The sequence below is a fragment of the Saccopteryx leptura genome, chromosome 11, assembly GCF_036850995.1.
Source record: "Saccopteryx leptura isolate mSacLep1 chromosome 11, mSacLep1_pri_phased_curated, whole genome shotgun sequence".
NCBI lineage: Eukaryota > Metazoa > Chordata > Mammalia > Chiroptera > Emballonuridae > Saccopteryx > Saccopteryx leptura.
The window spans coordinates 21684937-21712635 of NC_089513.1; the positions used below are offsets into that span (position 1 = coordinate 21684937).

Below are 27699 nucleotides of genomic sequence, written 5' to 3' on the forward strand. Positions count from 1 at the left end.
GAGAAGTTGGACCAGGTGGTCCGAAGATTTCCTCCAGTTCTCCCATCCATTGTGTGTCCATGAGCTCTAATATATGATGCCTGCTCTCAAAGTGCATATAGTCTAGAGCTTGTCCAATACAATAGCCGTGAGCTGCCTGCAGCTATTGAGCACTTGAAATGTGGCCTCTCCAAATTGGGATGTGCCAGAAATATAAATATCAGATTTCAAAGACTTACTACAAAAAATAAAATAAAAATTAACATACCGCAAGATTGATACATCTTGAAACAGTCTTACCTTGAATATATCGGATTAAAATATAGTATTAAAATTAATCTCACATTTTTGAAACTTTTTTTGTGTGGCTACCAGACAATTTTAAGTCACATAGTCACATATGTGGTTTGTGATACACTAATAGAGAGCATGAGCCAGGCAGGGCCTATTGCAGGAGCTCACACAGGAAGGAGGGAGGTTGGCTGGAGTCATCCAACAAGGCTCATGGGAAGGTGGGTGGGCCTGATTCAGATAACAGAGGAGCAAGGGCGTGTCTGTCTGGCCTGAGTTCGAGTGCAGGAAATGCTCATCCTGCATGCAGCCAAGTGACCTGGTTGGCCAACCTTTCTAGAAGCCACTGCTTTGGGAGGGGACCAAAAAGAGCAAAGACTCAGAAGACAAGCTTCAGTCATGCTAAGCATTCATAGTCAACCTCTCTCCCTCCCCTCATGACCCCCTGTGCTCATCCTCCATCCCTCTGCTCCTCTCTTCTTTCTTTTTTGATGCTCCTCACTGAGCATGCTCAGCCCATCTGGGGCCTATAACTGAGAGTGAACTTGGTTTGTTCTTTAGCCTTGCTTGTCTATCTGACCAGTTCAGTGTGCTTACCTGGGGTCGATGATTGTTCGGAAAAGTGCAGAATGGCGCCTAGAGCTCTATAGCTGGCATGCAAATGACTTTTTATTCCCCTGGCAAGAACTCCTTTCAATAGAAACTCAAACCCCAGGATTAGGCTGGGTAGTCAAACAGCAAAGAGAAATCTGTTCCTGGTCGCCAACCAGCCAGCTGGTGGAGTTCAAGCAGTTGAGCACATTTCCGTGCCTGTGTCCTGGGCACCCATTCTTCATAAGTCAGCACACGGATGGCACATGTGACTGGCCTACTGTCTGCCACTGCCTGGCCTTCCCCATTTATGACCTGAGAAAATCCGGGGGCTCATAGGAAAAAGCTTATGCTGTCTCTGGATATGGGTGTTTTCCTGTCGGTTTCCATGCCTGCGTCCCACCCACGGCCCTTCCTGAGCGCCAGCCTTGGCCGTGGTGGGGAAGAGCTTGGGCTGCCCGCCTCAGTGATGGGCTCCCTGGCCTGCCTCTTCCTGCCTGTGTCCTTTTCTCAATCATCAGACTACCTTGATGGTCTTGGGAAGAGAGTAACGCTTAACTTCCCGAGTGGGAGGTGGTGGACCTCAATCTGGCCTGATCACCAGACGGACCTGGGGAGCTTTTAAATTCAGGCCTGGCTCCATCCCAGAGTCCAGTTCATTAGGCTGGAGTAGCCAGGTGGAAGTATATTTTTTAAAAGCTTTGAAGGGTGGACAAAACAATTCCTTAGCTTTAGGACAAAACTTGAATACCAGCGATCCAGATGATTCTAATTAATTGTATCAATATTAATAAGTTTAGGACTTTAGTCTTATCAAGCTCTTTTCTTCCCTCTATAATTAGTAAACTTAACCCGGGGAGATTTTATTCACAGCCTCACTAGGTGAATTGTTTTCAAACCATCACTGTTGTATCCAAATATCTTCTGTGGTTGCCCATTGCCAATCGAATTAAGCTCAACTTCCTTAGTCTGGCATTGAAGAAACTCCACCACCTGACCTCCCTCCTGTCCATTGCCAAGTCCACACCCACAGTTTCTATCACTCCATCGCACCAACCAAGATGGAAACCACCTGATACACCAAACACATCTTCTGTACTCATTTCTTTGTTCCTTTGTTCATACAGGTTTGGGGTTTTGTGCTGTTTCGTTTTGTTTTTTGATAGTTCATCTGCCCCAGTTCTTCTCTGCCTAAAACTTATCTACCTCTGCCTGTTGTTCCTCCGTCAACGCCCGGTGTTTCTGACAGCCCAGCCTCAGAGCAATGTGTCTCTCCTTTGAGCTCCTGTAGAGTCGATTTAAGACTGCATTGTTCACATGATGGAGCCCTTGCTGATTTTTCAGGGCACATGTTTTTTCTCCCTGTTAGACTGTGGCCTGCACATACATGGTCAGAGTTTCATTTGATTGAAAGTGATGTTCAGAGTAAAACCCCGATGAGAAGAATGTGAATGCTGGTGCTGATCACACACATCCCTTTATTTACATATTTATGTAAATCTGCTGCTTTTAGGCTTTTTGAAAAGTAAGTGGTAGCTTTAAAGCATAAAAAGGAAAGAGTGACGTAAATTCAGGAAAGAAGCCAAAAGCAATTCAGTAAGAAACAAGAAGAATCTGGGAAAATAACCCAACCCCTTTGGTTTCTGCCAGTCAATGGTCCTGGGTCCTGTATTGGCACCAGACAGCAACCATGAACAGCTCCCGGGAGCAGGTGGTGGGGGCGAGGGGCGGCACCCTTGAGACCACGCCCCAACCCCTGAGATCCAGCAGGGGCCCAGACACTAGGTAGGCCCTTGAGTTCGCCTGAGTTGATTTGAATGAACTCATTCATTCTGAGATGTGAGTGACTGATAAGATTTTAAAGACACCACTCCCAGGGATGGGCATTTTAATACGGGCTTAAGTCCAGGGTTGGCTTGCCCCAATGGAAGGAAGGTGTGATTGTGGAACTGTAGGCATCAGCCTGCCAGGGAGGTTGGGGGGCTAGTAGGAAAGGGGCTGGGGAACAGAGGCACTTCCTGGCACCAGCAGCCACTACTTCTGCCTGTGCCCTGCCAGCTGCTGCCAACCAATTACATACTTTTAGGTCCTGGTACACCTGAGGAGCTCCGGAAGCATGTGGGAGGGCTCAGCACAGCTGAGCATGATCTGGGAAGCCCGTGCTGACCATGCTGGGTCCGAGTCTGTGAGACCTGGGTCAGCGGTCGTGTTGAGGGGCCTGAGAAACCCTTCAGTCCCTGGCTGCCAGCTCTCCGTGGCCTCCAGGCGTGTGAGGAGTGCCCTATGGAGTGCCCACGTGCCGCCCCACTGGAGGCAGCCCTGAGGGGCACAGGAGCAGTGAGGGTAGGCTGGCGAGGACCCCGGAGCCACCTGCCATTGCTCCTAGGACTTACCCCAAAACCAAAGACAGAACCTCTTCTAATGCGACAGGTGAAATAAACGTGAGGTGAAGTCAGGTGAAACACGAGGGTGGGTGGAGGGTCACTAAAATGCCAGCATGGGGAGGGGGCGGCACAGATTGGGCAGGACCTCATTCCCTGTTGGCCCCATGACCTCTGCTCCAGGCTGCCAGTTCCCTTTCTCTGCCTTCTAAGAGCTGGGCCTCCGCTGGGCTCTGGCCTGCCCCAACGCCTTTCTCTGCCTTCCTAACTGCTCTGGCGCCGGGGCAGGTGCGCACTTCTAGCTTCCCAGTGCGGCACCTAAGCCCCGTGGGACATCCACCTGGAGCCTGGGTGCCGTGGAGGCTGTCTGCCCACAGAAGCTTCCAGAATGCTCAGGTGTGGAGACTTGCCTTAGGCACTTGGCAGGAAAGGGTTGAGGCTCTTCCTGCAATAACTCAGCCAGACGTCTAAGCCGTGTTTAGAGGTCTGCTTCGGCCACACAGTTCGCCATTCACCATGCGGGATTAGGGCACCTTTCCTTCTGGACACGTCCAGACACCTTTCCTTCTCCAGGGGCAAGATAGGAGGCAATAACAAGTTCCTGCTAAAATAAGGCTCTTCACTACCTCATAATCAGGACGGACAGAGGGGTTTCCTTATATGGCGCCATTTACAGTCAGGAGAACTTCTTCAATTTCATCTTTTCTCGGTTCTGAAATGTACTTTGCTGCCAGATTGGGTGGTAAAGCCCCATTACAACAAATTCTATTACAGAGACACATTTCTTTATAATAGATATCCGTGTCCCTGAAAACGGCTTACAGAAACGGGGATCTGCTGACGGCTTTGAGGCAGTATTTTGTACAGCAGGCTCCTCTCGTCCCCTTCCCTGGTTCTGGGGTGCCTTGGCCTGTCTGTGTCAGCAGGGTGGGGCGGGGGAACTCAAGGGCCACGGGTAAAGAGAAGATGGAGGATGCTGAGAGGGACAGGAAGCTGACCCGAGATCAAGGGGCTTACAGATTTTTAGTTTGGTGTCAGTAGCCCCTCAGGATGTTAGTTCTGAAAAGATGCTTGGAAATTAATAATTTTATTTGTTTTTTTTATATGATTTATTTTAGAGAGTGAGGGAGAGAGAAACATTGACTTGTTATTCCACTTATCTATGCATTCATTAGTTGACTCTTGTATGTGCCCTGACCAGGGATCTTGTATGGCATATTGGAATGGTGCTCTAACCAACTGAGCTGTCCGGCCAGGGCTAGAAACCACTTTAAAGCAGTGTTTTATATAGATATCTAGATATAAATAGAAAATACCATATGTATTATATAGAGTTAAAGTGATGTTGTCCAAACTTTTCTTTTGGTTTTACATCCTGGACATAGTTCTTAAAAAATTAAAGAAACACTGGTCTTATACACCAATACATACATTTTCTTTTATTTATTTTTTTAAAGACTTTATTTATTCATTTTAGAGAGGAGAGAGAGAGAGAGAGAGAGGGGAGGAGCAGGAAGCATCAACTCCCATATGTGCCTTGACCAGGCAAGCCCAGGATTTTGAACTGGAGACCTCAGCATTCCAGGTCGACACTTAATCCACTGCGCCACCACAGGTCAGGCCTGTGTACGTTTTCATTTTAAGAAGCTTGAGGTCCAGGGAGAGAAAGCCACTTGTCTGAGGTCATCCAACTCCTGAAATTTAACTCCAGGACATGTGGCCTAATTTCTAGTCCAGGTTTAATACACCCCAGCAGTTTTCTGCATCAGAGTCTTTCTGTGGAAAGTAGTCATAAGTAACATGCACTAGGCCCTGGGAGAGTCACTTAACCCTTGGAGACTCAGTTTTCCCATCTGTAAAATGGGCCACATTCACCCAACTGGGTCGTGGTGAGGACTGTGAATATATAAAACCCATGCCCAGCACATGAAAAGGACCCAGAGTATGCAATTTACTTCCTTTTCCTTCTTCTTCCTTTCCAAATGTCTAGTCACAGAATACAACTCCCCTAACCAATATCTCAACACAAGCAAACACCGTGGAGAGAAGGTGAAGAGCTGGGACTGTTTGCACAGGTCGCCTTTCTCAGCCATGTCTCTGAGCTTGCTGGTTCTCTGCAGAGGGCCTGAGGGACAGCTCTGTTCCATGCTGGGTCCCTGTACATAAGGAACATGATTTCTAGGAATGTAAGTGTGTTGAGAAAACTCCAAAATGACTTACAATTTGATTGCACCTGGAAACCACCATGGAAGAGTTTTACTTGTAGTCTCACCTGTGGAGAAAAATGATGGCTCAGATTCCGCCTCCTGCCCCAAATATTCTCGCACTCTGTTGCCCTGTTATAAGGCTCAATGTGCTGGAATCTTTTCTAAGCAGGTGGTGCCAGGGGATAGTGCATAATCATGTGGCAAATAAATGCTTTATGGGGACTGTTTTAATTTCAACTCACTTGGAACACCCCAGGGCCCCAAACCATCATGACGCTGGGAGGGTGAGGACCAGTTTTCTTCTCTGGAAACCCCTAGAGTACAGACCAGAGTTATCCTTTAGAAATAGCATGCAAGCACCCTGGCCGGTTGGCTCAGTGGTAGAGCGTCGGCCTGGCGTGCAGGAGTCCCGGGTTCGATTCCCGGCCAGGGCACACAGGAGAGGCGCCCATCTGCTTCTCCACCCCTTCCCCTCTCCTTCCTCTCTGTCTCTCTCTTCCCCTCCCGCAGCCGAGGCTCCATTGGAGCAAAGATGGCCCGGGTGCTGAGGATGGCTCCGTGGCCTCTGCCTCAGGCGCTAGAATGGCTCTGGATGCAACAGAGCGACGCCCCAGAGGGGCAGAGCATCGCACCCTGGTGGGCATGCCGGGTGGATCCCGGTCAGGCGCATGCAGGAGTCTGTCTGACTGCCTCCTGTTTCCAGCTTTGGAAAAATGCAAAAAATAAATAAATAAATAAATAAATAGCATGCAAGCCACATACTCCCAATATTCCTCATAGTCTCATTTGAAAAAGAAAGAGAAGTAGGTGACATTAATCTTAGTGATGTATTTTGTTTAACTCAGTATATCCAAAATATTATCATTTCAGTATATAAGTCATGTAAAATTTTGAGTGCTCTACTTAACATTGTTTTTGTACTGTCTTCAAATTCTGGTGGTGTATTTCACACTCATGGCTTATCTTCACTTGGCTAGCTGAGTTCCAGGTGCCCAGTGGCCGCCGATGGCTGGTGGCTTCCGTGCCGGATGGCTCAGGTGTAGTCTGTTGCTGGCCTGGACCTGATGCTGGACACTTGCTGAACTTAGGCGATTTGCTGAGATCTGAGGGGAGGGACTGAGAGGAGCAAAGGAGAGAAGGAGGGCTGTGATAGTGATATTAGAAAAAATCTTTTAGAATGAGCAAAATTATAGCCTTTAAAAATTTTTATTTATTAACTGATTTTTTTAAGAGAGAGAAGAAGGAAGAGAGAGAGAGAGAAAAACCATGGATTTGGTATTTCACCCATTCATGCACTCACTGGCTGATTCTTGCTGAGCCCTGATGGGGGATCAAACCCGTAACCTTGGCAATTCAGAACAACACTCTAACAAACTGAGCTACCCAGCCAGGGCCAACAAAATCACAGCCTGTAAAATGGTCACAAAATTGCCTCCCTTTCACAAGGCTGTTTCAGACTCGTTTGTTGGTCAGGACAGTCCAGAGGTGTGGAGAATCAGAAACCCCAGTCAAAGCACAGACTTGATGCCGCTGTGCTGTGTGCCTGTGGGGCAGGTGGTAATTTGGGGCAGTGGGGGGGGGCATATTAAGCCTCACTGGAAGTGTGGCTGTTCAGTTGGCTTGGGGTTGAGAGCTGGTCCCCTGAGATCTCATTTTCCTTGCAGGAGATATTTCTACTCCCCTTCTTGAATGAATACTTCCATCAAGAAGAAGCAAAATTTCAGCTTTCCTTATTCCTGCATTTCAAGGACTTGGCCCTAAATAAGAAGAGAAGCTCTGTGCTATCTTTGGAGAGGGCTAGTTCCCTGGGGAGAGTGGAATTCAGCTGCCCCCCAGCCCCCTTGTGGGCCGAAGTCCCACCCTCCTCCAGGAGAACATTGCTTTTCATTGTTGCAGCACCTAGCCCAGGGCCATCTGTTGCGCAGAAGGGACTCAGCTGGCATTTGTTGAGTTTGCCTGGGCCCACCTTGGGGAGGAAGGAGTTAAGGGAGGGAAGATGAGGGAGCAAGCATTCCCTTAGCACCTAGTTCGGGTGCCAGGCACTGCACTGGTGCGTGTAGATGGATTATGTGTTCAGCCCGCAGAGAACTGGGGTCTCTGGGGAGGCAGGAACATCTTTACCCGCTGTTTCTGATTTCTGCAGGTGTTGGGGGATTAGCCAACTGAGCACCAACCCGAACAGTCTCCTGTTCAGATGCAGGGAGAGAAAACCTCTGAGGGAAAGAGCAGAAGGGAGTTGTCTGCCCCGCCCCCGCTGGAAGCAGGCCTGAGGTTCTTGCTCTCCCGGAAGCTGCAGATGAAGCCCTCACATCTCCTCCTGGGAGTGAGGAGGTGGGAGGTGTAATAAATCAACTCAGATTGTGCCGTCATCATGTCATCATTGAGCAGACGACCTCAGCCAAGCCCCCAGGAGGGGAAGAGGGGCCTCTCTTGGGCTTCCTGGAACTCCAGGCACCAAACAAGGTCCCTGGAGGTGCAGGCACACGCCTCCTCTCTGGGCTGGCCATGGCCAGGTCCATCCTGCTTCCTGTTGTTGCCTCTGGGCAGGGCACCGGGCTAGAAACCCTCCCACATTGCCAGTCAACCCCAGGCAAGAATGTGAGAAGCTGCGACTAAAACCGGAGGGTCCCCCCTGTGTGCCTGGTCTCCCATAGAAGAAGGTGGGCACGGGCGGGGAGAGAAGGGCTAGGCAGGGAAAGCAAAGGTCTACTGGGTAGGTAGCAATGGGATCTGTGGCGGCACGCAGGCTGCTGAAGCTCAGGTGTGAATTTCTCAGACATGACACCACGTGCTGTGAGTTGGGGGAGTGGTGCCTGAGGACACACACAGCACAGGGGCCTGGACACTCGGGAAATTGTAAAGCACCCCGTTCCCTTCTTTCCTTGTACCTTGTGCAGCCTCCCTCGGCTCTGTGCCCTTTGATAGATGACCTATTTTAATGCTGGCAAAGATGTGATTAAATTAACTCGGAGGGGTCAAAGGATCAAGGAAAATTTGAGACTTTGAAAAAAAATTAAGTGCCAGTATGTGAATAAATCCATGACCCATCACAAAACCATCGCAGGACAGGAAGGGCTTCGGACCACAGGAGACCTGGGTTTCAGTTCCTCTGCTGAGGCAGGTGACTTTGACCACGCTATTTCCTCTCTCTTCCCCAGGCTTTGATTCTGTTTCCTGTACTGGGCCATACAGAGCATCTTTGAGAGTAGCCTCTTACTCTTGTTTTTATTCTATCACCAGAAGGTTTGAAGGGGTTGAGTAAACTGGGTCACTCTGTCCCAGAATGAGTTATATCTTTAATTGACCTGAGATAGCGTGTAAACCCTTCTTTATACAAGAAATGTGCTACTAAACCAGCGTCAGTGTGCGGTTCTCTGCACAGGGATGGAGAAATGTTCTAAGCTGCTATGCTCTCTTGGGGGTGGGGGTGGGGGTCCTTGGTGCTCAGTGGTACTCAGCCATTTATATGACAGACACTCACTGGGCCCCTACTTTGTGCCAGGCCTGCCCCTGGAGGGCTAGATGGCAGGGGAGGGCCCTGTTTCCGGGAGCTCATGTTCCAGGGGGCATTGTCACCAGCCCCTCCAGTAGGCCCAGCCAGGGCCCTGAGAGGCAGGGACAGGAGCTTATATTAGAGTGAAGAGAGAAAAGGGAGGACCGAGGAGAGGGAATGGAGCACAAGCCAGGACCGGGGTGCCAAGCACGGCAGGAGCCCGGGCAGCAGCTGAACCGCCCACACCAGCAGCAGGAAGGCCAGGCTCTCCACAGAGTGGGTGAGGGATCAAGGGTGGGGACCAGGCGGCCAGCCGGCAGCCACAGCCGGACTAGCCCTGCGAAGGGGAACTGCCAGGTCTTGTTGGGTGGGAGGGGAGGGAAGGAGAGGCCTCCTCTCTGTTCAGATTCAGGGCCTGTGTGAATTCTTTGGCCCACACGGGCAGCCTGCAGGGAGCCTGTCTGTACCTGCCTGTCACACTGTGCCTGTCCCAGCCCCAAGGACTCTTCTGTTCCCATTGTTTCCTAAACCCCACACCCCAGCCCAAGAATAAAGATAACCACCCCCTGCCCTGCACTGCCCTCCCTCTCCTCCGCCCGCCCTCTCCTCCGCCCGCCCTCTCCTCCGCCCTCCCTCTCCACCCGGGTGACTCAGGTTGGTGGCCGATGGCAGTGGTCCTCCTCAGCCTGGCTCTACTCAGCTGCCTACATCTGCTGTTGATTTGTGTTGGAACCAGTCGGCCTTCATGTCTCTGCAGCCTAAATTAGGGTGGGTTGTTTTTTTCCTGGATTAAAAAAAAAATGGTACCTTTCTCCCCCTGTGGTGTGCAGATTATTATAGTGTCTGCTTGCTTAGAGGGGACCAGAAAGAGCGTGAACTCGGACAAGTCTGGTTTAATTGCGACGTGTAGCTGCCCGAGGTCTCCTGTCCACTCTGGCTCATCCTGAGCCAAACCAGCTTTCCATGGCCAAATGGGGCCCGGTTTCCACAGCGCTTCCTGTCAGGAAGTTCCCTCGCCCAGTGTGTGCTGTTAAATAGGATCCTTTTCATTCCTTTTCCTCTTATAAACTTCCCTTTCAGGCCATCCTGAGGGAGTGTGGGATGTGGCCAGGCAGGGGGAAGGGATCTGCAGGCCCCGCTCCCCAAAGGGCAGTGGCTCAGGAAGGAAGGCCGGAAGGGCACTGGGCAGGGCCAAACACCTGGAGTCCCTGCCCCAGGACACAGCCCAGGGTGGTTTCCTCCTCTGCCAAGGGTGCCAGCTGCCTCGCCCATCAAATGAGGCTCCAGGGTGATCCCTCTTCTCCCTGCCACACAGAGGAGGTGGTTACCTGTGAAGTGGGATTTGAGGAGTCATGGGAAGAGTACCCCATCCTAAAAATACCTCCCTCCTGCTCCCATCCTAAAAATACACCTGCTGCAAACTTCCCACAGAGCGCGACTCTACCTTTCTCATTTCAGTCTGTGCGTGCATGCTTGCCGCAGCACCCGGGAGGTGCTAGCTCGGCTCTGCCAGCTGGCCCCCTGCATCTGTCCGTTGAGCCCCAGGAAGCTGGCTGCTGCCCTTGGGGAATGGGACATGGGAAGGCTGCAAATCGCTGGGAAAGGTGAGCTGGCCTTGGGTGCCAAAACCTGATCATCGGACAATTAATTGTCCAGGCCTGCGGGGGCAAGGGGGGGCAAGGGGGAGGTCATGTCAGAGTTCACTTCTCCTGGCCCTCGGTTGCAGACTTCATATCTGTCATCTCTGTCATCTCACTTAGTCCTTAGATCTGTTTTGTAACGTGGGTGTTTTTCCCCAACCCCCGTTTTGAGTATTCTTACCCCCTTTTACAGGTGAGGGACTTGAAATTCAGAGAAGTGTGCCCCCATCTCACACAGCTGGGCCTAGACATTACAGCTGTCTGATTCCAAAGATCTAATGCCTTCCTTATACCCCAGCCTGCCTCAAAGGGGCATGCATGCTTCATTCATTCATTGGTTGTCAAATATACATAACATAAATTTTACCGTTTAGGTGTGTAATTTCTGCATCTTAAATACATGAGTTGTTGTGCAACCATCAGCTTGATTCAACTCTCGGAACTGCTTCATCGTCCCAAGCTGAACTCCATACCCACTAAACAGGACTCCCATTACTCCCCCCACCCCACCCCTGACAGATGAGCGCAGGCTCATCTGGTTTGAGCAAAAAGCTCACCAGCTTGGACCCAAGGTCGCTGGCTCAAGCAAGGGGTTACTCAGTCTGTTGAAGGCCTGCGGTCAAGGCACATATGAGAAAGCAATCAATCAATGAACAACTAACAAAACTGATGATTGATGCTTCTCATCTCTCCATTCCTGTCTGTCTTTCCCTATCTATCCCTTTCTCTGACTCTCTCTCTCTCTCTGTCCCTGTAAAAAAAAAAAAAATTCACATATGAGGAGTTTTCCAGAGACTCTAAAGTCATCATTTATGAACCACAAGGACCCCTGGTTAAGCTGCTGTGCTCTCTGGATCTGCTAAATACTACATGCAGTGCTTTTATGTAAAGTGTGTTTTACTGCATGTGAAATAGCTGAAAAATCTCCAGCTCTTGTGAAATTTTCATTCATTTATCCCATGTGTATTAAGAACTTACTATGCACCAGCTACTGAACTGCAGGCATAAAAGGAAGATGACATGGTCCCTGCCCTTCAGTACCTTAGACCCTGCGAGGGAAAAGTAGCTGCAACACAAAGTGATACGAGCCCATTTTCTGAACCAGAAATCTCAAAGTATAATATGATGGGAATTTTGGGTGCACCTGGCTGGACTCTGAGATAGGCTGGGAAAGGGGAGAACTCTGGCTCAGGAAAATAAAGAAAAGATCAGCACAGAAACATCAGGAAAGAGGAGGATGGGGCAGGGAGTAGGGGTGGTGGTCTGGGTCTCTAGACTCTTCTTGTCCAGAAGCTGTTATGTTGGCATGTTTGTACCCCATCCTCCCAAAATGCACAGGTATCTGTTGCCCCTGGCTTCTCTGGGCCTCAGGTGTAGACTTTGAAGGGAGAAATGGGGTATATGAACGCAAAGGACAACTCAGAGGGAATCTGACCTCTTGGGGCTGTTTCAGGATGGGGGTTTCCCTTCTCCAGAACATTGTGTGGCAGAAGGGGTGGCCCCCGCGCTGAGATGGGGCGGGTTCTTTCCAGTTTTGCTGAGGCACTTGACTGGCACCCGCTGGGGTAGGGGGTCAGCAGCCTTCTTCCTCCACTTCCTCCTGCTGCCCCTGGACCTTGACGAACAAGGCAGCACCAATTCTTTTCTAAGGTGACACCATCTGATGAGAGTGTCCTTGTGGTTTTCACAGCTGGAGGCCAGGTACCTGTCAGCAGCCGGGGTTCATGTGCAAGGTCCTGGTGGGGATAATTTAGAACCAGGCAGGCAGGCCCAGTCTTGTTACCTTCCAGAATTCCAGGGCCTAAAAGAATTTCATCCTTCATTCACTAGACCGGAAACTCGTTGTGGACCTTTATTAGCTTCTCTGTGCCTGGCAGTGCCTGGTATACATCATACGTTACTCATTGAGTGGGTGAAAGAATGAGTCCTGGGCTGCCTCTTTGACGGTCCCCAGGTGCCCCCTTGAAGTCACACAGACCTGGGTTTGGGCCCTGGCTCTGCCACAACGAAGCCCTGATGCCTTGGGTAAGCTGATGCATCTCTGTGAGCTCCAGTTGCCTCGCCGATGGGATGGGAAGTGATTCCAGGGCCCTGGTCCGCAGACTGTGCTTCCAGGGCTGAGCGGAGTGCCTGCCACATCCCTTCCCTCCCCTCCTGGCCTTTTAGCAGACCCTCCTTCTAATCTACCACACTGACTCAAATCCTGCCCTTCTTTCTTGTCTTTCTCAGGAACAATAAACACCTCTTTTTTCTGCTTCACTCCCAGGACAATGGGGAGGTCTTATAATCTAGTGGTTAAGAGCATAGCCCTGGAATTGGAAGGAATAGGGTCCACGATAATGCGCATACTGCTCAAAGATGTGCGTCTGGTAATAGAGGCTCCCCCCCAATGGCGGGGGTAATGGTGGGGGAGGTCAGAGTGGCTGACTCGCTTTCTTGGGCCTCTGTTGACCACAGAGCGGATTTCTTCAGCATGCGCCATGAGTTCTCACAGCTGCCTGCTGTGTGCCAGCCCTGGGTAGACCCTGGAGCGTGGCCTGTTCTCTACCTGTTTACGGTCTGGGGACAACCCAGGAGACAGGCGGTGGAGATAGTGGCAGAGGGCTCTTGGCCTGCCCGTGAGTCCCATCAGGTGCAGCGGTAGGGAAGGGAAGAGTCAGTGAAGATCTTTGGAACGGAGGAGGTGTAAGCCGGACCCTGGAGAATGGCTAGGAGCTGAGACAACAGGAAGTGACAGGCCTTTTCAAATGGTAGCAGGGAAGAATTAGGAAACGGGAAAAGTATGCCACCCACAGAAACACCTGGACAGGGAAGAGCCAGTGGTAATGAGACAATGTGTTCATTTATTCAATGAAGCAACAAAAATGTATGAGCACCTCTCTGTGCCATGCTTGCACCAGGGCTGGGGACCCAGGGGTGGGTGGGATGCTGTGTGTGCCCTCCAGGAGTGTAGGTGACCTACCTGGCAGGTGATGTGTGCCCTTGGTGGAGGAGGGGAGGATACAGAATGTGTCCCCTTTTCAAATCATGGCGCCCTGCTGGCTTCTCTTGCTGTGATGTCCTTGGCCTCCACGAGAGGAGGGTCTGTGTGTTCCAGCCCCAAAATGTGGACCACAGAATGGTAGATTGTCATTAAGAGGGCCCTGAGAGGCGCTCCGTGCCCAGAGCTCAGCAATCTTCAGGGGCTCTGACCCGTGTGCTGGGGAGGTGGTTGAATCTAAAGACGACAAGAGCCCACCCCCAGAAGTTCTGATCTGCAGGTCCTGGGTGGAGCCTGGGGAACATGCATTTTTTAATAAGTTCCAAAGTAAGTCAACTGTGGTGATCAGGCTTGGCTTCACGTGGGATGTCCCCGGGGAGTTTAAAATACTGAAGGTCTGACCCCATCTTGGAAAGTCTGATTCAGCTGGTCTGGGGTTGGGGTCTATACACTGGTGGTTTTAATAGCTACTTCCATGATTCTTACATGCAGCCTGGGTATTAACCAAGGACTCTTCTTTATCTAAATATTTTCATTAGTCAGGGTTCTCCAGAAAAGCAGAACCAATAATGTGTGTATGTGTGTGTGTGTGTGTGCATGCGTGTATGTGTGCACACATTCAGAAAGAGAGGTTTATTTTAAGGAATTGGCCCTGATGATTGTAAAGGCTGGTGAGTACAAAATCTGCATGTAGACCAGCAAGCTGGAGACCCAGGGGAAAGTTGGCATTGCAGTTTGAGTCCAAAGGCAGTCAGGAGGTAGAATTCCCTGTTCTCCTGGGGAGCTCAGTCTTTTCTTTCTTAAGACCTTCAACTGCTTGGATGAGGCTCACCTATACCAGGTAGGATAATCTGCTTTACTCAAAGTCTACAGATGTAAATCTTAATTTCATCTGAAAAATACCTTTACAGCTACATTTAGATGGATGTTTGACCAACTATCTAGAAATCATGGCCTATCCAAGTTGGCACAGAAAATTAACCATCATACTCCTCGTTTTACAAATAAGAGAACTGAGACCCGGAGAAACAGAGCAACTCCTCCAGGGCTCCAGACCTGGTTCCTCTATCGCTGATTTACTTGTTGTAGACTTGTGCATCATAAAACCACGAAGAGGCCATCTAGGGAAACTCCGTTCCTCGTTCACAGCAGGAAGCTCTGACTCAAGGAGGCTGACCACCAGTTCCAAGTCCTGCATTCTGGCAGGGAAGAGAGCTGGATCTTAGACCCAAGACTCCCACTGCCCAGTGGCTGCTCTTTTCTCTACTCCAAAAGGCAACATAGTGAGGCTCAAAGAGAAGTACCTTTCTGTGGGGATGTGAACAAGCCCTGCCTCTCTCTCCAGCTGCAGACTCGCTCTTCGGGTCTCGGGAACAGAGGAGAGGGAGCTGTAAATTGACTCTGCTTCTAAGTAAAGGGAAGAGTTGGGAGGCCTCCCGGTGGTTGCTGACCCCCTGCATTTATGTCCAGGCCCCACTGGTATCTATAATTTTGTGGCTGCCTCCTTGATGCTCGGATTTGTGCACTTAATGCCTTCATCCACAGACATGGTCTCTGCACACCCGCCTCTTATTTAGAATTAAATATGGCTTTAAATCAAAGTCCAGCTCGATGGTTGAACTTGTTAATAGCACATCACCCTCCCCTAGGCCCCAAAGGGCTTGAGAGCATCCACATTGATGGGGTGTGCGGACCCCCTGAAATAAGCATGGGATGTTGGCCAGAGATTGTGATTCAGAGTCTGGATGGAGCAGGCTGTGGGCAGACAGAGAACTCCAGAGCAAGGTCAAAAATTATGGCTGGCGGAGCCAAGGTGGGCACTGGGCCAGGCCCCAGGGATGCCCTGCCATGATTGTGGGGCCTCAGAATGTGTGTGGAAGTTAAGGGTTCAGCTGGCTGGGAGATGATACCTGCTGGCAGATGGAGAGAACAGCCACTGCACGTTGGGGACGGCAGACCCCCAAAGGCAGGGCAGCCTTACAGGGGAGCTCCCATGGGCTGCCTGCTAGGGCAGGGTCCAGGCCTAGCTCTCAGGGAAAGGGAGGAGACAGCAGAAAGAGCTGGCAAGTCTTGACCCTGGGACAGTGGTTACCCACCCTGCTTTTTTTATCTGGTGACAGAAAGCAGGCGTTCTCGGATTAGACCCCTTCTCCAAGGGCTCTGGACAGGAAGCTGTGGGGTGTGATGGAAGAGGCCCAGACTGTGTGCTCAGACCCCCAGGCTAGGCCACAGCTACCTGTGTGACCTCGGGGAGGCTGGTGGGAGCCGGAGCCAGGGCAGGAGCTCCGGCCTCCAGGCTGCTGTTCCAGAGCTCTGTCCTCAGCCTCAGCTCGCCAACCAGCGGCTTGGGTTTGCTCCAGCTCAGAAAGTGACCCCTAAGCCCTCCAGTCCTGTGAGTGGGCTGGCAGCCTCCTAAGAGCCTTCCTACTGCTGTGTGCTGTGAAAATGGTATTTCTCTGGGGGTTCCAGGGGGTCCCAGGGCTGAAAAGTTTGGAAAGCACAGCTCCATACTGGTGTGCCCTGCAGGGGTCCTAGTCACACCAGTTCTGCAGGATATTGAAAGGTGTCAGGCAAAGCAGAAAGAGTAAACAAGGTTAGGAAATGGAGAGTTAAAGTAAAACAGTGGTCTGGGTTTTCTCAGAAGGAGGGAGGGAGGGAGGGAGGGAGGGGGTGTGTGTGTGTGTGTGTGTGTGTGTGTGTGTGTGTGTGTGTGTGTGTGTAAAATAGCCAATGTGAATCTCTAACAGGGCTTTGGTATTCAGGTATCTCAAACATTTGTGTCACTTGAAGTTCATAGTTGCAAGTAAGAGACAGGATCTGCTGCTGCTGGCTGTCACTCACCTGAGATTCCTAGTCTGGACAGCAGGGTTCAGCTGTCTGGGCCTGGGTTATGCGCTTGGAAGCTTGCTGCACTGCCACCCGGGGTGGGAGTAGGGGGAGTCCCCTCTTCCCCAGAGGGAGATGGGGTTCTGCTTCCCACCAAGGCTTTCATAATGGGGGCCCTTCCAACCCAAAAAGCCATGTCAGATCTTAGCAGTTGAAATCTTTGACTGTGGAGTCCTCTTCTTGGATGAAGGAGGGAGAATGCTTAATAACGCCCCCAACCCCCACCCAAGGAGCCAGCATCACAAGAGGCCCACCCATGCTGTGCCCTGCTGTGCCCCTTTCATTCCCTTCCCCGAGAGGTCCCCCCTACTCCGGCCCCCTGCCTCTCCCAGTTCCTGTCATGGTTAGTGGTGTGGACAGTGGGCTGAGGTCCACAGGGAAGGCCCCCTGGGTCTTCCCAGGAGACAAACAGTTCGCCTGAGGCTCTCACACCTACTACTCTCAGGCTAATCCAAAAATCCTTGAAAACTTGGGTGCAGGAGGAAAATGTCCTTGGGGGCTTCCCACCGCAGAGTTCCTGTTTAATCTCTCCCAGTGGGAATCCACAGGGCGGCATCAGCAAGCTGGTGGTGTCAGATGAGCTTGGCAGCAGAGACCTACGTTGGGTGGGTAGGGCTCAGTGAGGCGCCCTGCAGTCACCCTGGCCAGCAGCTGCCCAGAGACCTACGGCGGGGTGGGTAGGGCTCAGTGAGGCGCCCTCCAGTCACCCCGTCCATCAGCTGCCCAGAGACCTACGGCGGGGTGGGTAGGCCTCAGTGAGGTGCCCGCCAGTCACCCCGGCCAGCAGCTGCCCCGGCAGAGCCAGCCCTGCTCTGTTTCCCAATGGATCGGGGCCACCTTCTCATCCATAATGGTCATATTGCTCAAGTTTCCGAGATAATTATCCAACCTTGTGCTGACACTGCCTCGGAAAGACCTACTTAAGAGGACTGGATTGCCAGAGATGACTATCACTGTTGTCACCGTCCTTATTAATGAACATTTAAGAAGCTGCCACAAGCAAGATACCATGAAAGTTCTGGTTTGGGTGCAAGAAATAGTGCGGCATGACTTCTACCATAGAGGGTTTTACCTTCTAGTCCTGTAGACCTCAGTTTTCTCAAAATCTACAAAGTGAGGGCATGAAACCAGGTAGTTCCGTGCCTCGTATAACTCTAACTACAGTCCTGCCCAGTGGGCATTCTCTGAAACCTGGGCCACAGCTGGCCATGCAGTTGGCCCTTCCCTCGTTTATGTGGCCACGTCGCCACCTCTCCTTCTTCCTCCCCTCTTCCCTGCCTGCCTTGGCTCCCTTTATCCCGTCTCGGTTTCGACTTCCCTGCCCTCCCTTCTTCCCATCTTCATCACAGCTTTCTCCGCCCCCTCTGCCCCCTCTGCCCTGTGGGACCCTGGAGGCAGAGGGCTGTCCCCTCACCAGTAAAGCAGAAAGGTGCCAGGGTTGAGCAATCCATGGTGACAACAGAAATTCTTTCTCCAGAATTGACTGGGGCAGGGCCGTCCTCAAGCCTGTGGGCTGGGATCTTGAAGCCCTGCGCTGGGTCATGTGATCATGAAGGCCAGCAGAGGCAGGGGGTCTGTACAGGACAATGGAGTTAGTCTATGGTGACCAGATATCCCACTCCACCCGGGACCAGGGGGATTCCCAGAAGGCTGGACTATCAATGCCTAAACCAGGAAAGTGCTGGGAAAACCAAGACACATTAGTCCCACCTCTTGGCTTTGGGTGATAGAAGGAGTTAGGGTAATTTTCAGGATGAGAATGGTGTGTTGTGATCCTTTCTAGGGTTTTGGCTTCTCCCTACCCACTGTTGATTGGGCCGGCGCCCCACAGGAGAGCTGAGCGGTGGGCATCAGAACTCAGGCGTCGGCTGTTGCTGTGGCCCCTTGGTGGGCTGGGCACCGTGGCCATGGCTGGGTGTGCATGATGCATTTGCTGCCACCGTGAATCAGTGGTCTTTTCCCCTCTCCGGGCCTCAACGTCCTCAACTATAAAAGGTTCTGTTTGGTCCTGACATCCTAGAAACTACAGGTTGGCAGACAGTATTCCCAGCTCTTTTCACCTTTTGGATGCTTTCAGTTGGAGCTCCTAGAATGGAACACACCACTGACTCACTGCTTATCCTTCTTAACCCTCGGAGTAGTACGAATGTTCATGCATGTCCTCGTGCCTCCCGACCATCCAGAGCATGGTTGTAACAAAAATTTTTATTTTAAAAATGTGTAAGGCAACGTTAAAAAAAGGCAAATGTGTGTTCTTCTTGTTTCCATGAAATGGTTACCAAACAAACATGATTTTAAGTTAATAAAACTGGAACTGGAACTAATTTCTTTTTTTAAAAAAACCTCACTCCTGGGGGTCAGTGAGCATGCAAAGAACTCACCACTGAAAGGGTTAAAGGACATAGGACTTTACCATCCTGGCTTCATCTCCACATAAGAAAATGGGGGTCGAAGTAACCAGCTCACAGGGTTGTTGTAAAGATTGAGGAACTATATGTAAAAGCCAACTCAATACCTAGCAGATAGTAGGTGCTTAAAAATGGTGTATAAAATCAAAACTACTCCGGATGTGGTCTGACATGCTCAGGGTTCAGTGGTTCCATGAAGTGTGACAGGATGTGTGTTTAGCACAGTGGTGATGTCGTGTGGAAATCCAGTGTGGCACATGCTTCCAGCTCCCGATGTCCCCCCAGGAGTGGGGCAGGGAACCGCTGTCCTCTCCCTTCCCGGGGCACCAACCAGAGGCTCTCCTCAGCTCTCAGCTGTGAATACTCAGGAACAGGATGCAAAGTCTCATTGTGGCTGCATGTTTTATATTTTGAGATGATAGCAATTGCGAAGCAGTATTGGGCTGAAGGTTTTCAGAGAAAATCCTTTCTATTTCAAGTCGTAAGTTGTTGACTCAGAAGAAATAAGGTTCTCCCGTTTATCCCTTGGGAGATTTAACTCGTGAATTTTCTGGTTTCATATTTTGCTCTCCTTAGCTACATATAAGCACAGCTGTGCCCAGCATTACTAGGAACGTGAAGTATACACAAGTGTTAGCTACTCACCGAAGGCTTTGCCCTTCTTTATTACTTATGCTTCCAAGTTATTTCCTCCTTGGGAAACTCAAGGTGATACTGATCATTTTCAGCCAGGCCCATGTTTGCTCAATGAGTCACTCAACAAACACGTGTCAAATGCCTGTTAGTGTGAAGGTCCATGCTCCATCCTGTGGAGGGTTATAGAGAAGCAAATTATTCTTTCCATTGAAGGACTTATATTCGGTCCTGTGAACTCCATCCTTTGGAAGATGAGGAGCCTTTTTAAAGCTAAAAACATTTCATGGATGTTTACCTGGCTGTACCTGTCTTGTGTGATTCAGTAATGTTACATTTTGTACATCTGTGTTGAATGTATCACCACCCCATCTGCACACATGTGAAAACTAGCCACAAATGTGTGTGTTCAAAAGTATTTGTCCCATATCCTAATGGTGTTAAAGGTTTTTATGGGTCTATTGCCTGCCCTTATCTCCAACTGTCTGAGGGGCTTGAGTGTTCAGGACTACTGAAGGGAGATGGGGCTCAGCCTGGAGAAGGTGAGGGCCCCTCTGAGGACGGAGGCAGCTAAGAGGACCATGGTGGGAATGTGTTGAGTCGCTGGCCCCTCAGTGGCAGACCATAGTGAATGTTGGGGCGAAGGAGAAAGGGAGGAAATGGTACTTTCCTGGAGGGATATAAAATAATCCAACTTTTATCTAACCCAGCTCTTGTCTATTTTAGGAAACCTTCCTCACAACTCTTCTTTGCCCCTGGATTCACATTGTTCCTCTTATAATTTGATAACTGTAGCTTTGTAAATTGCCTATCGCCATTTCTAAAGGACCCTGCCTCTCTCACTGCATGGAAAAGTCCTTGGCCCCCAGAGACCGGGACAGGGTGGTGCCCTTGTCTCTGTCCCTGTCCTGTCCCACCCCAGTCCCAGCAATCCACGGCTGCTCAGCCACCACCTTTCACACACCTGGGGTTAGATCAAGCGGCATTTCGCTTCATTCCTGACACCCAATGCTTATCACAGTACTCACTGTGGTCTGTCTACATCTACCCTGACCCCCCAGTACCCCACATCCTGGTGTTACTTCTATCTCTTCTTCCCCACATCAATCATAATAGCTCTCATTTTCCAATGTTCACATGGTAAGGGCAGGAGAGAGGGAAGGAAGAGAACATGGAAGACAGGTACCTAATTCAGGAAGTCTTCCTGGAGGAGGTGATACCCAAGCTAAGTCTTAAAGGACGAGCAGGAGTTAGCCCAATAAAGGTGGATGAGGGCGAAGAAGTTGGGAGGGCACTGGGCTTCAGTGGTGGGGACAGAATGAGCAAGGCCAGGGTGGTGGGAGTGGGTGTGCCAGTAACACCTTCCGGTGGGTGGAGGCAGGCGAACAAGGGCACGAGGGGCCACATGATGGAGCCCAGCGTCAGGCCCCAGTGGTTAGGACAGACTCACTCCTGAGCAAGCGGCAGTGGGGAAGGAGAAGGGGGCACAGGTGAGGAAAGTGGTGCAGGAACCGCGGGCTGATGTCGGGAGCAAGGGAGTGAGAAAGGAAGCCCGCGACCTCAGCCGAGGAGTCAGGTGGGAGGCAGCGAAGGGTGGGCCACGAGTCCCTCCCTGCTCGGTCGCTCAGTGCTCTTCCTTTCTTCCAGGGAACTGGCCTGTTTGTCCCTTTATCCCTCTGCTTCATCCACTGGCACAAACTCCCCAGAAAAGCTAAAAATTCATCTCATCTGACCCAAATCAGAGGGTGGATGCGCTGGGGCTTTATTACACGCTGGTTAAAACGGGTCTTGTGGGAGGGGATGGGCTACATGATAATTGTATCTTTGGTCACCTCCACCCACCCGGCCAGAAAAATGGTGGCGCTGCCTCTGTTTAGACACCGTTTTACAAAAGGGCCCTCCTCCTCCCTGCTACTTTTTCTGATTAGTCTTGAAAACTCAGCCTGTAGGCCTGGGAAGGAGATGGGAGGAGGGAGGAAGCAGAGAAAAGGATCAAGCAGAGAAAGGATCGTGCCCTCCTACCCACCGGCAGCCTTTAGGGAAAACAGCCTGGGCGGATTTGGAGCTATTCTCTGGGGGGCAGGGCTGGCGGCTCGGCTCTGGCTCCTCCGGCTCCAGCTCCGGCTCCGGCTCCGGCTCCGGGCTCCGGGCTCCGGGCTCCGGCTTCCTGAGAGACTGGGGCAGGAGCTGTTTTAAAAGCAGGAGTAAGCAGCTCCCTTCACAGCAATTTCTTTTTATGATTCTTAAATTCCTAAATTGTTCGTTGGGTTTAAGCATACCGTCTATTTGGAACTGAGAGTCAGGAATACCGAAAGAGGGGGCCGTCACTCTGGCTTTGGAAGAAATATTTTTGGAAAGGGTGTGGAGCAAGCAAATAAATCATGAGTAGCATTCAGTATAATAAGTAGGAAGCAAAAGGCCTTTGCAGGCCCCCCTCTCCCACCCTCCCTCCCCGGAGCTGGGTGATGAGCCTGACTCACTGTGGAACAGTTGGACGGCTCACACATGAATGGTCTGGTGTGAAGGTGAGTTGTAGGTCTCAGGTGGCAGTTTTGCAGGGAGTCTGCATGCGAGTAGTTTGATACTTAGTGAGGGTACCAGTCAAGCAGGAAGCATTGTGCAATTGCATACTGTAGCCTTTCTTCTCACCTGCCTTCTCTTCTCTAAATAGTGAGCTGGCAAATCACTGTGGATCTTTCCTTTTCCCAGCCCCCCACTAGGCATGACGGGGTATATGACAGGAGATAAAGGGGGATTAGAAACCACACATGTTGCCTGACCAGGCAGTGGTGCAGTGGATAGAGCATCAGACTGGGAAGCGGAGGATCCAGATTTGAAACCTCAACGTCACCGGCTTGAGCGTGGGCTCATCCGGTTTGAGTGCAAGCTCACCAGCTTGAGCACGAAGTTGTTGGCTTGAGTGTGGGATCATAGACATGACCCATGGTTGCTGGCTTGAACAAGGGGTCACTACTATGACCCAGTCTGCTATAGCCCCCCAGTCAAGGCACATATGAGAAAGTAATCGATAAACAACTAAGGTGTCAAAACGAAGAATTGATGCTTCTCATCTCTTTCCCTTCCTGTTTGTCTGTCCCTTTCCCTGACTTTCTATCTCTATCAAAAAAAGAAACCACACATGTTTATTTGGGGGGGGGGGGTCGGGGAGAGAAGATTATACATGGAAAAGTTATTTGAGACAGTAAATGTGCAAGGGCCAAGGGGTAAGATCTTAACTCCTAAAGGGGTTAAGAGGAATGTGCATTAGTTAGCTGTTGCTGTGTAACAAAAATACTCCAAAACTTTAGCAGCTGAAAACAATACACATTTATTATCTTCATCATTTTTTAAAAATTTATTGATTGATTTTAGAGAGAGGGGAAGGGAGAAAGAGACACACACAGAAACATCAATCTGTTTCTGTATGTGCCCTGACCAGGGATTGAACTGGCAGCCTTTATGTATCAGGACAACACTCCAACCAACTAGCTATCTGGCCAGGGCTATCCTTATGATTTTTCTAGTCAGGAATTCAAGAGCAGCTTAGCAAGGGAGTTTTAGCTCAGTGTTTCCCATGAGATTGAAGTCATCTGAAGACTTGATCAGGACTGAAGGTTTTGCTCCCAAGATGTCTCATTCAGTAGCTGATGCTGGTGGTTAGTGGGTGTCTGGTCACTGCTTAAGTGTCTCTAAACAAGGTGACTGGATTCTCCCACAGCAAGAGTTCTAAGAGAAAGCAAAGCAAAGTGGCAATGTCTATTATAACCTAGCCTAGAAAGCTCGCACCATCAGTTCCCTGTATTCTGTGGTCACACAAATCAGCCTGATACAGTGTGTGTGTGGGGGAGACTACACAAGGAGTGACTACCTGGACATCAGGGTCATGAGGGCCATCCTGAGGCTGGCTGTTGACAGTCAAAGTCACCTTGGGTTAGAGGAGGAGGGTGTCAGAAAAGAAATGAGATTCCAATAGGGTCTGGAAGAGACTGGGATGACAAGACAGGTGGGACTTGAGGTGTGGCAGGTTGAAATAACAGGCGCAGAGGCTGAAATGAGCTTGGTGTGTTTGGAGGGTAGTGCACAGACCAGCTTTACAGAGAGCATCCGGGTCAGAGAGGACTGGGTAATAAGGTCAAGACCAGACTGTGGAGGACCATGATGGGCAGACTGGGACAGTGGGACTCCCTAAAGGGAGTCATTGAAAGTTCTATAGTAAAGAGATGACAGGGTCCAGGTGGGAGCCTCTTCCTTTCTGGGCATCTTGAGTGGCCACTTCAATTCTTTAGAACTCAGTAGCCACCTCTGTAAAGTGGGCAGAACAAATGAGTAACATATGTGAAATAGGTGTTCTGTTTCTTCCACTTTTGAAGAATACAGTTCTCCTGCATGGTCTGCCTTGCTAGTCACAGGAATATTGCTATACAGTTGGGTAGTGCTAAACAGATATGGGCCACCCCTGGTATCTTACAGTTGTGTTCTACAGGACTTGATGGCAGCCAAAGCCTGTTCTCATCCCATTCTCACCTGATCCTCACAACCACCTGTGAGATAGACAGCCCAGGGTCATTAACTCCATTTCATAGACAGAAAAACTGAGCTAGAGCAGCTGAAAGGCCCCAGGACAAATTGGTAGTGATCAGCCATTATCAAAAATCCCATGGCCCTGGCTGGTTGGTTCAGTGGATAGAGCGTCGGCCCTGCGTGCAGACATCCTACGTTCAATCCCTGGTCAGGGCGCACATGAGAAGCGACCACCCAGTCAGGGGACACATTAGAAGCAACCATCTGCTTCTTTTTGTCTCCCTCTCCCCTCCCCTTCCTCTTTCGTAGCCAGTGGCTCAATTGGTTTGAGCGTTGGCCTCGGTCACTGAGGATAGCTCAGTTGAATTGAGCATCGGCCCTAGACAGGGGTTGCTGGGTGGATCCTGGTCAGGGCACATGTGGGAGTCTGTCTCTCTATCTCCCCTCCTCTCACTTAAAAAAAAAATCCCAGCCCTAGCCGGTTGGCTCAGTGGTAGAGCGTCTGCCTGGTGTGCAGGAGTCCTGGGTTTGATTCCTGGCCAGGGCACACAGGAGAAGTGCCCATCTGCTTCTCCACCCCTCCCCCTCTCCTCCCTCTCTGTCTCTCTCTTCCCCTCCTGCAACCAAGGCTCCATTGAAGCAAAATTGGCCCGGGCACTGGGGATGGCTCTATGGCCTCTGCCTCAGGCGCTAGAATGGCTCTGGATGCAACAAAGCAACGCCCCAGATGGGCAGAGCATCACCCCCTGGTGGGCATGCCGGGTGGATCCCAATCAGGCACATGCAGGAGTCTGTCTGACTGCCTCCCTGTTTCCAACTTTGGAAAAATACACACACACAAAAAAAAAAATCCCAAAGATTTGGGAGTTTGTGAAAAAGGGAAGAGAATCCAAATCATTCACGATTTTAAATAGTAATGGCTTTCAAATTCAATATCACATCAGAGAACATACAGGAAAATAAATCTACTTTCCACCCTCAGGGGCAGCTGTCCAACCCCATCTCAGAAAGAACCAGTCACCAGTTTTTAGTATGCCTTCCCAAAGATAGCCCATGTATCTACAAACAAATATATGCATATGGTCATCTTTTTCTTTCCAAATGTGGTAACAAACCACACATGTTCCAGCACGCTGTTCAAACTGCAGTTCAAACTGCAGATAGTTATCTACATAGCCATATACAGATTGCCTCATTCTTTTTAATGGCTGCATAGTACTCCAGCATGTATCTGAACAGCCTCCCACTGCTGTCTTCTGGTCTCTGGGTATAGAATCAATGCTGCAAGGATAACCTTTTTACATAAGGTGGGTACATGTGCTAATAAAACTGTAATGGTAAATATAAGGAAAATTTCTAGATCATCAAATTGTTTTTATTTTGCCAATCTGATTGAAAAAAATTAAAATCTATTTAATTTTTATGATTTTTTTATGACTGAGTGATGCTGAATATTTTTCACTTTTTAAAAAGCTAATTGTATTTATTTTTCTGTGATCTCCCTGTTCATTTTGTTTGTTTGCTTGCTTTGGCCAATTTTTCTAGCAAGTTTTAAGTCTTTTCCTGATTTAATATAAACTCTCTATAAAAGAACTCTATTTGTGTCTTGATTTTGTTAAGGAATTATACAAATGTTGAAGTCTTTATTTAATCAAGTTGATCAGTCTTCTATGGCGTCTGGATTTTCTTTCTTTTAAAAGCATTTCCCCTTTGAGATTCTAAAATAATTTTTCAATATTTCTTGTTCATAATTTTTTTCTTTGACTTTTAAACCTTTGCTGTACTTGTCATTTATTTTACTATAAGGAGTGAAGAAAGGATCCAAGTTTTGATTTGTTTTGTTTCCTACATGATTGGCCACTTGTCCCAATTTCATTTATTAAAAAATATATCTTAAAATAAAAATTGAAATTCCACCTTTATTATATGCTAAATTCTTCTATAGATGAACTTATGTAAGTCTATTTATGGACTGTCTATGACTTTCTATTGATCTGTCTCTCTGTTCAGGATCCAGTACCAAATATTTTATTTTATGGCTTTATAATGTGTTTTTAAATTTAGTAAGGCTGGTCCCCTGTTCCCATTACTCATATGTTTCAAAAATCTCTTGGCTTGTCTTAAATGCTTATTTTTTTTATATGAACTTTAGAGTCAGCTTATCTAATTTCAATAGAAATCCTGGTTGATATTTTTATTGGGATCATATTGCATTTATTGAACTATTGAGGGAAAATTGGCACGTTTACAATATTGTGGCTCCCTATCCAAAAGCAGCGTCTTTAAACTTTCTGTGTATGGATTGTACACATTTCTTAGGAGTTTATTCCCAAGTGTTTGTGTTTATTTTCATTGCCAAGTAAATGGGATCCTCTAACCTAATTTTGAACTTGTCTTTTGTTTGTATAGGCAAGTTTCCAATCATATCTGCTGCAAATAATGATGTTTTTTGCCAACTCTTTTCTAACTTTCTAACCTTGTATTTCATATTCAACGTTTTTGATCTTAAGACTTCAAAGGGGGACCAGCCTTCCTAGGTTTGAGGAAATCACTGAGCCTGTTCCAGCTCATCAGTGGATCTTCCAGGCTTCTTTGGGGCGGGGGGGGGGGGGGATTCTTGTGTCTTGAGAATATTTTCACTCTAATTTATCATAGTCTGGAGACCAAAACTCTTGGCGCAAATGAATAATGAGTCATAGTGGTTGGGGTGGGAAGGGGTGGGTAGTTACTCTGCAAGGTGCTGACGGGTGAGGCACCCTCCTCAGAGGCTGTGAAGGAGTCCAGTCCTTGTGGCTGGGCTCCTGTGGCTGGGGGCACATATGGTACAGGGAGGGACTGTTCCTGCCTTTGAGATAGGCACTAGGGAAACAGGACATTGCGGGGGGTGGAGGGGCCTGACTCCCCGGCCTGAAGGGGACCCTGGCTGCACACAGTGGCCTGACCGTGGGCCCTGCCCAGACACCCACCTGTAACTTACTAGCTCCCACGTCCCTGATCATAGGGCCCAGCCCACACGGATTCCTTCCTGGTTCCTATTGCTCTCAAATAACATGATTCGCTCACCACTGTTTTGCAACCCTATTAATAAGATACTATAGGAACTTAACTCTTGTTCATATCAGTTAGCCTATGGCAAAATTGGTTTTGTTATACATCGATGACTTTAGGTGAAGACTTACTACAGATGCTGTGGGTTAGTCTTACCTGCTCATTGAAGCCAGAGCCCTTCAAAGGCAGGTTTGGGGACTTGTTTAAAACCCCACATGGCGGCGTGAAGCCCAAGTCAAGCATAGGGTGAGTGAACAACATTTGTTAACTGAGTTTCCACTCACATTCTAATTGCCCTGGAACCAAATAGCCCTCAGCTTCTGCAGAGGGGCTGGGCAGGAAAACGAGCGAGCGGAGGAGAGGCTGGCTCGAGTATAAATAGGGAAAGGAAATGCCCGGACATTCCCGGTGCAATAAAAGTTATATTATGATATTATATGTAACTGCAAGTAAGCCTGAAAATTGCAAGCTTCCAGTTTGTCCTTGCCAGCTGAAGGCCAGGCAGCTCTGGTGGTGGATGGCATCTACTTAGAAGAAAAGGGCAAGTTCGAAGGCAAATCTGAGGTTTCACATCCTTTGGATAAAACAGAGATCCTTGAGTCTGGTGACGGGGCTGCTGATCTGGGCTTTGTTTCCAAATT

General features: G+C 49.5%; 1 protein-coding gene across 4 annotated transcripts in view; it reads left to right on the forward strand.

Annotated features, from left to right (window-relative positions):
* The window catches only part of ZBTB7C (zinc finger and BTB domain containing 7C), a 339511-nt gene that overhangs the window by 287279 nt on the left and 24533 nt on the right, over positions 1-27699 (forward strand). Inside the window, exon 2 of one of the 4 annotated variants that reach the window (XM_066352916.1) lies at positions 10401-10546. The exons of the other annotated variants lie outside the window; for them this stretch is intronic. Coding sequence (XP_066209013.1) covers positions 10512-10546 — 35 coding nt within the window. The 5' untranslated portion in view covers positions 10401-10511. The remainder of the gene's footprint in view (positions 1-10400; positions 10547-27699) is intronic. 4 annotated transcript variants of the gene reach the window in all.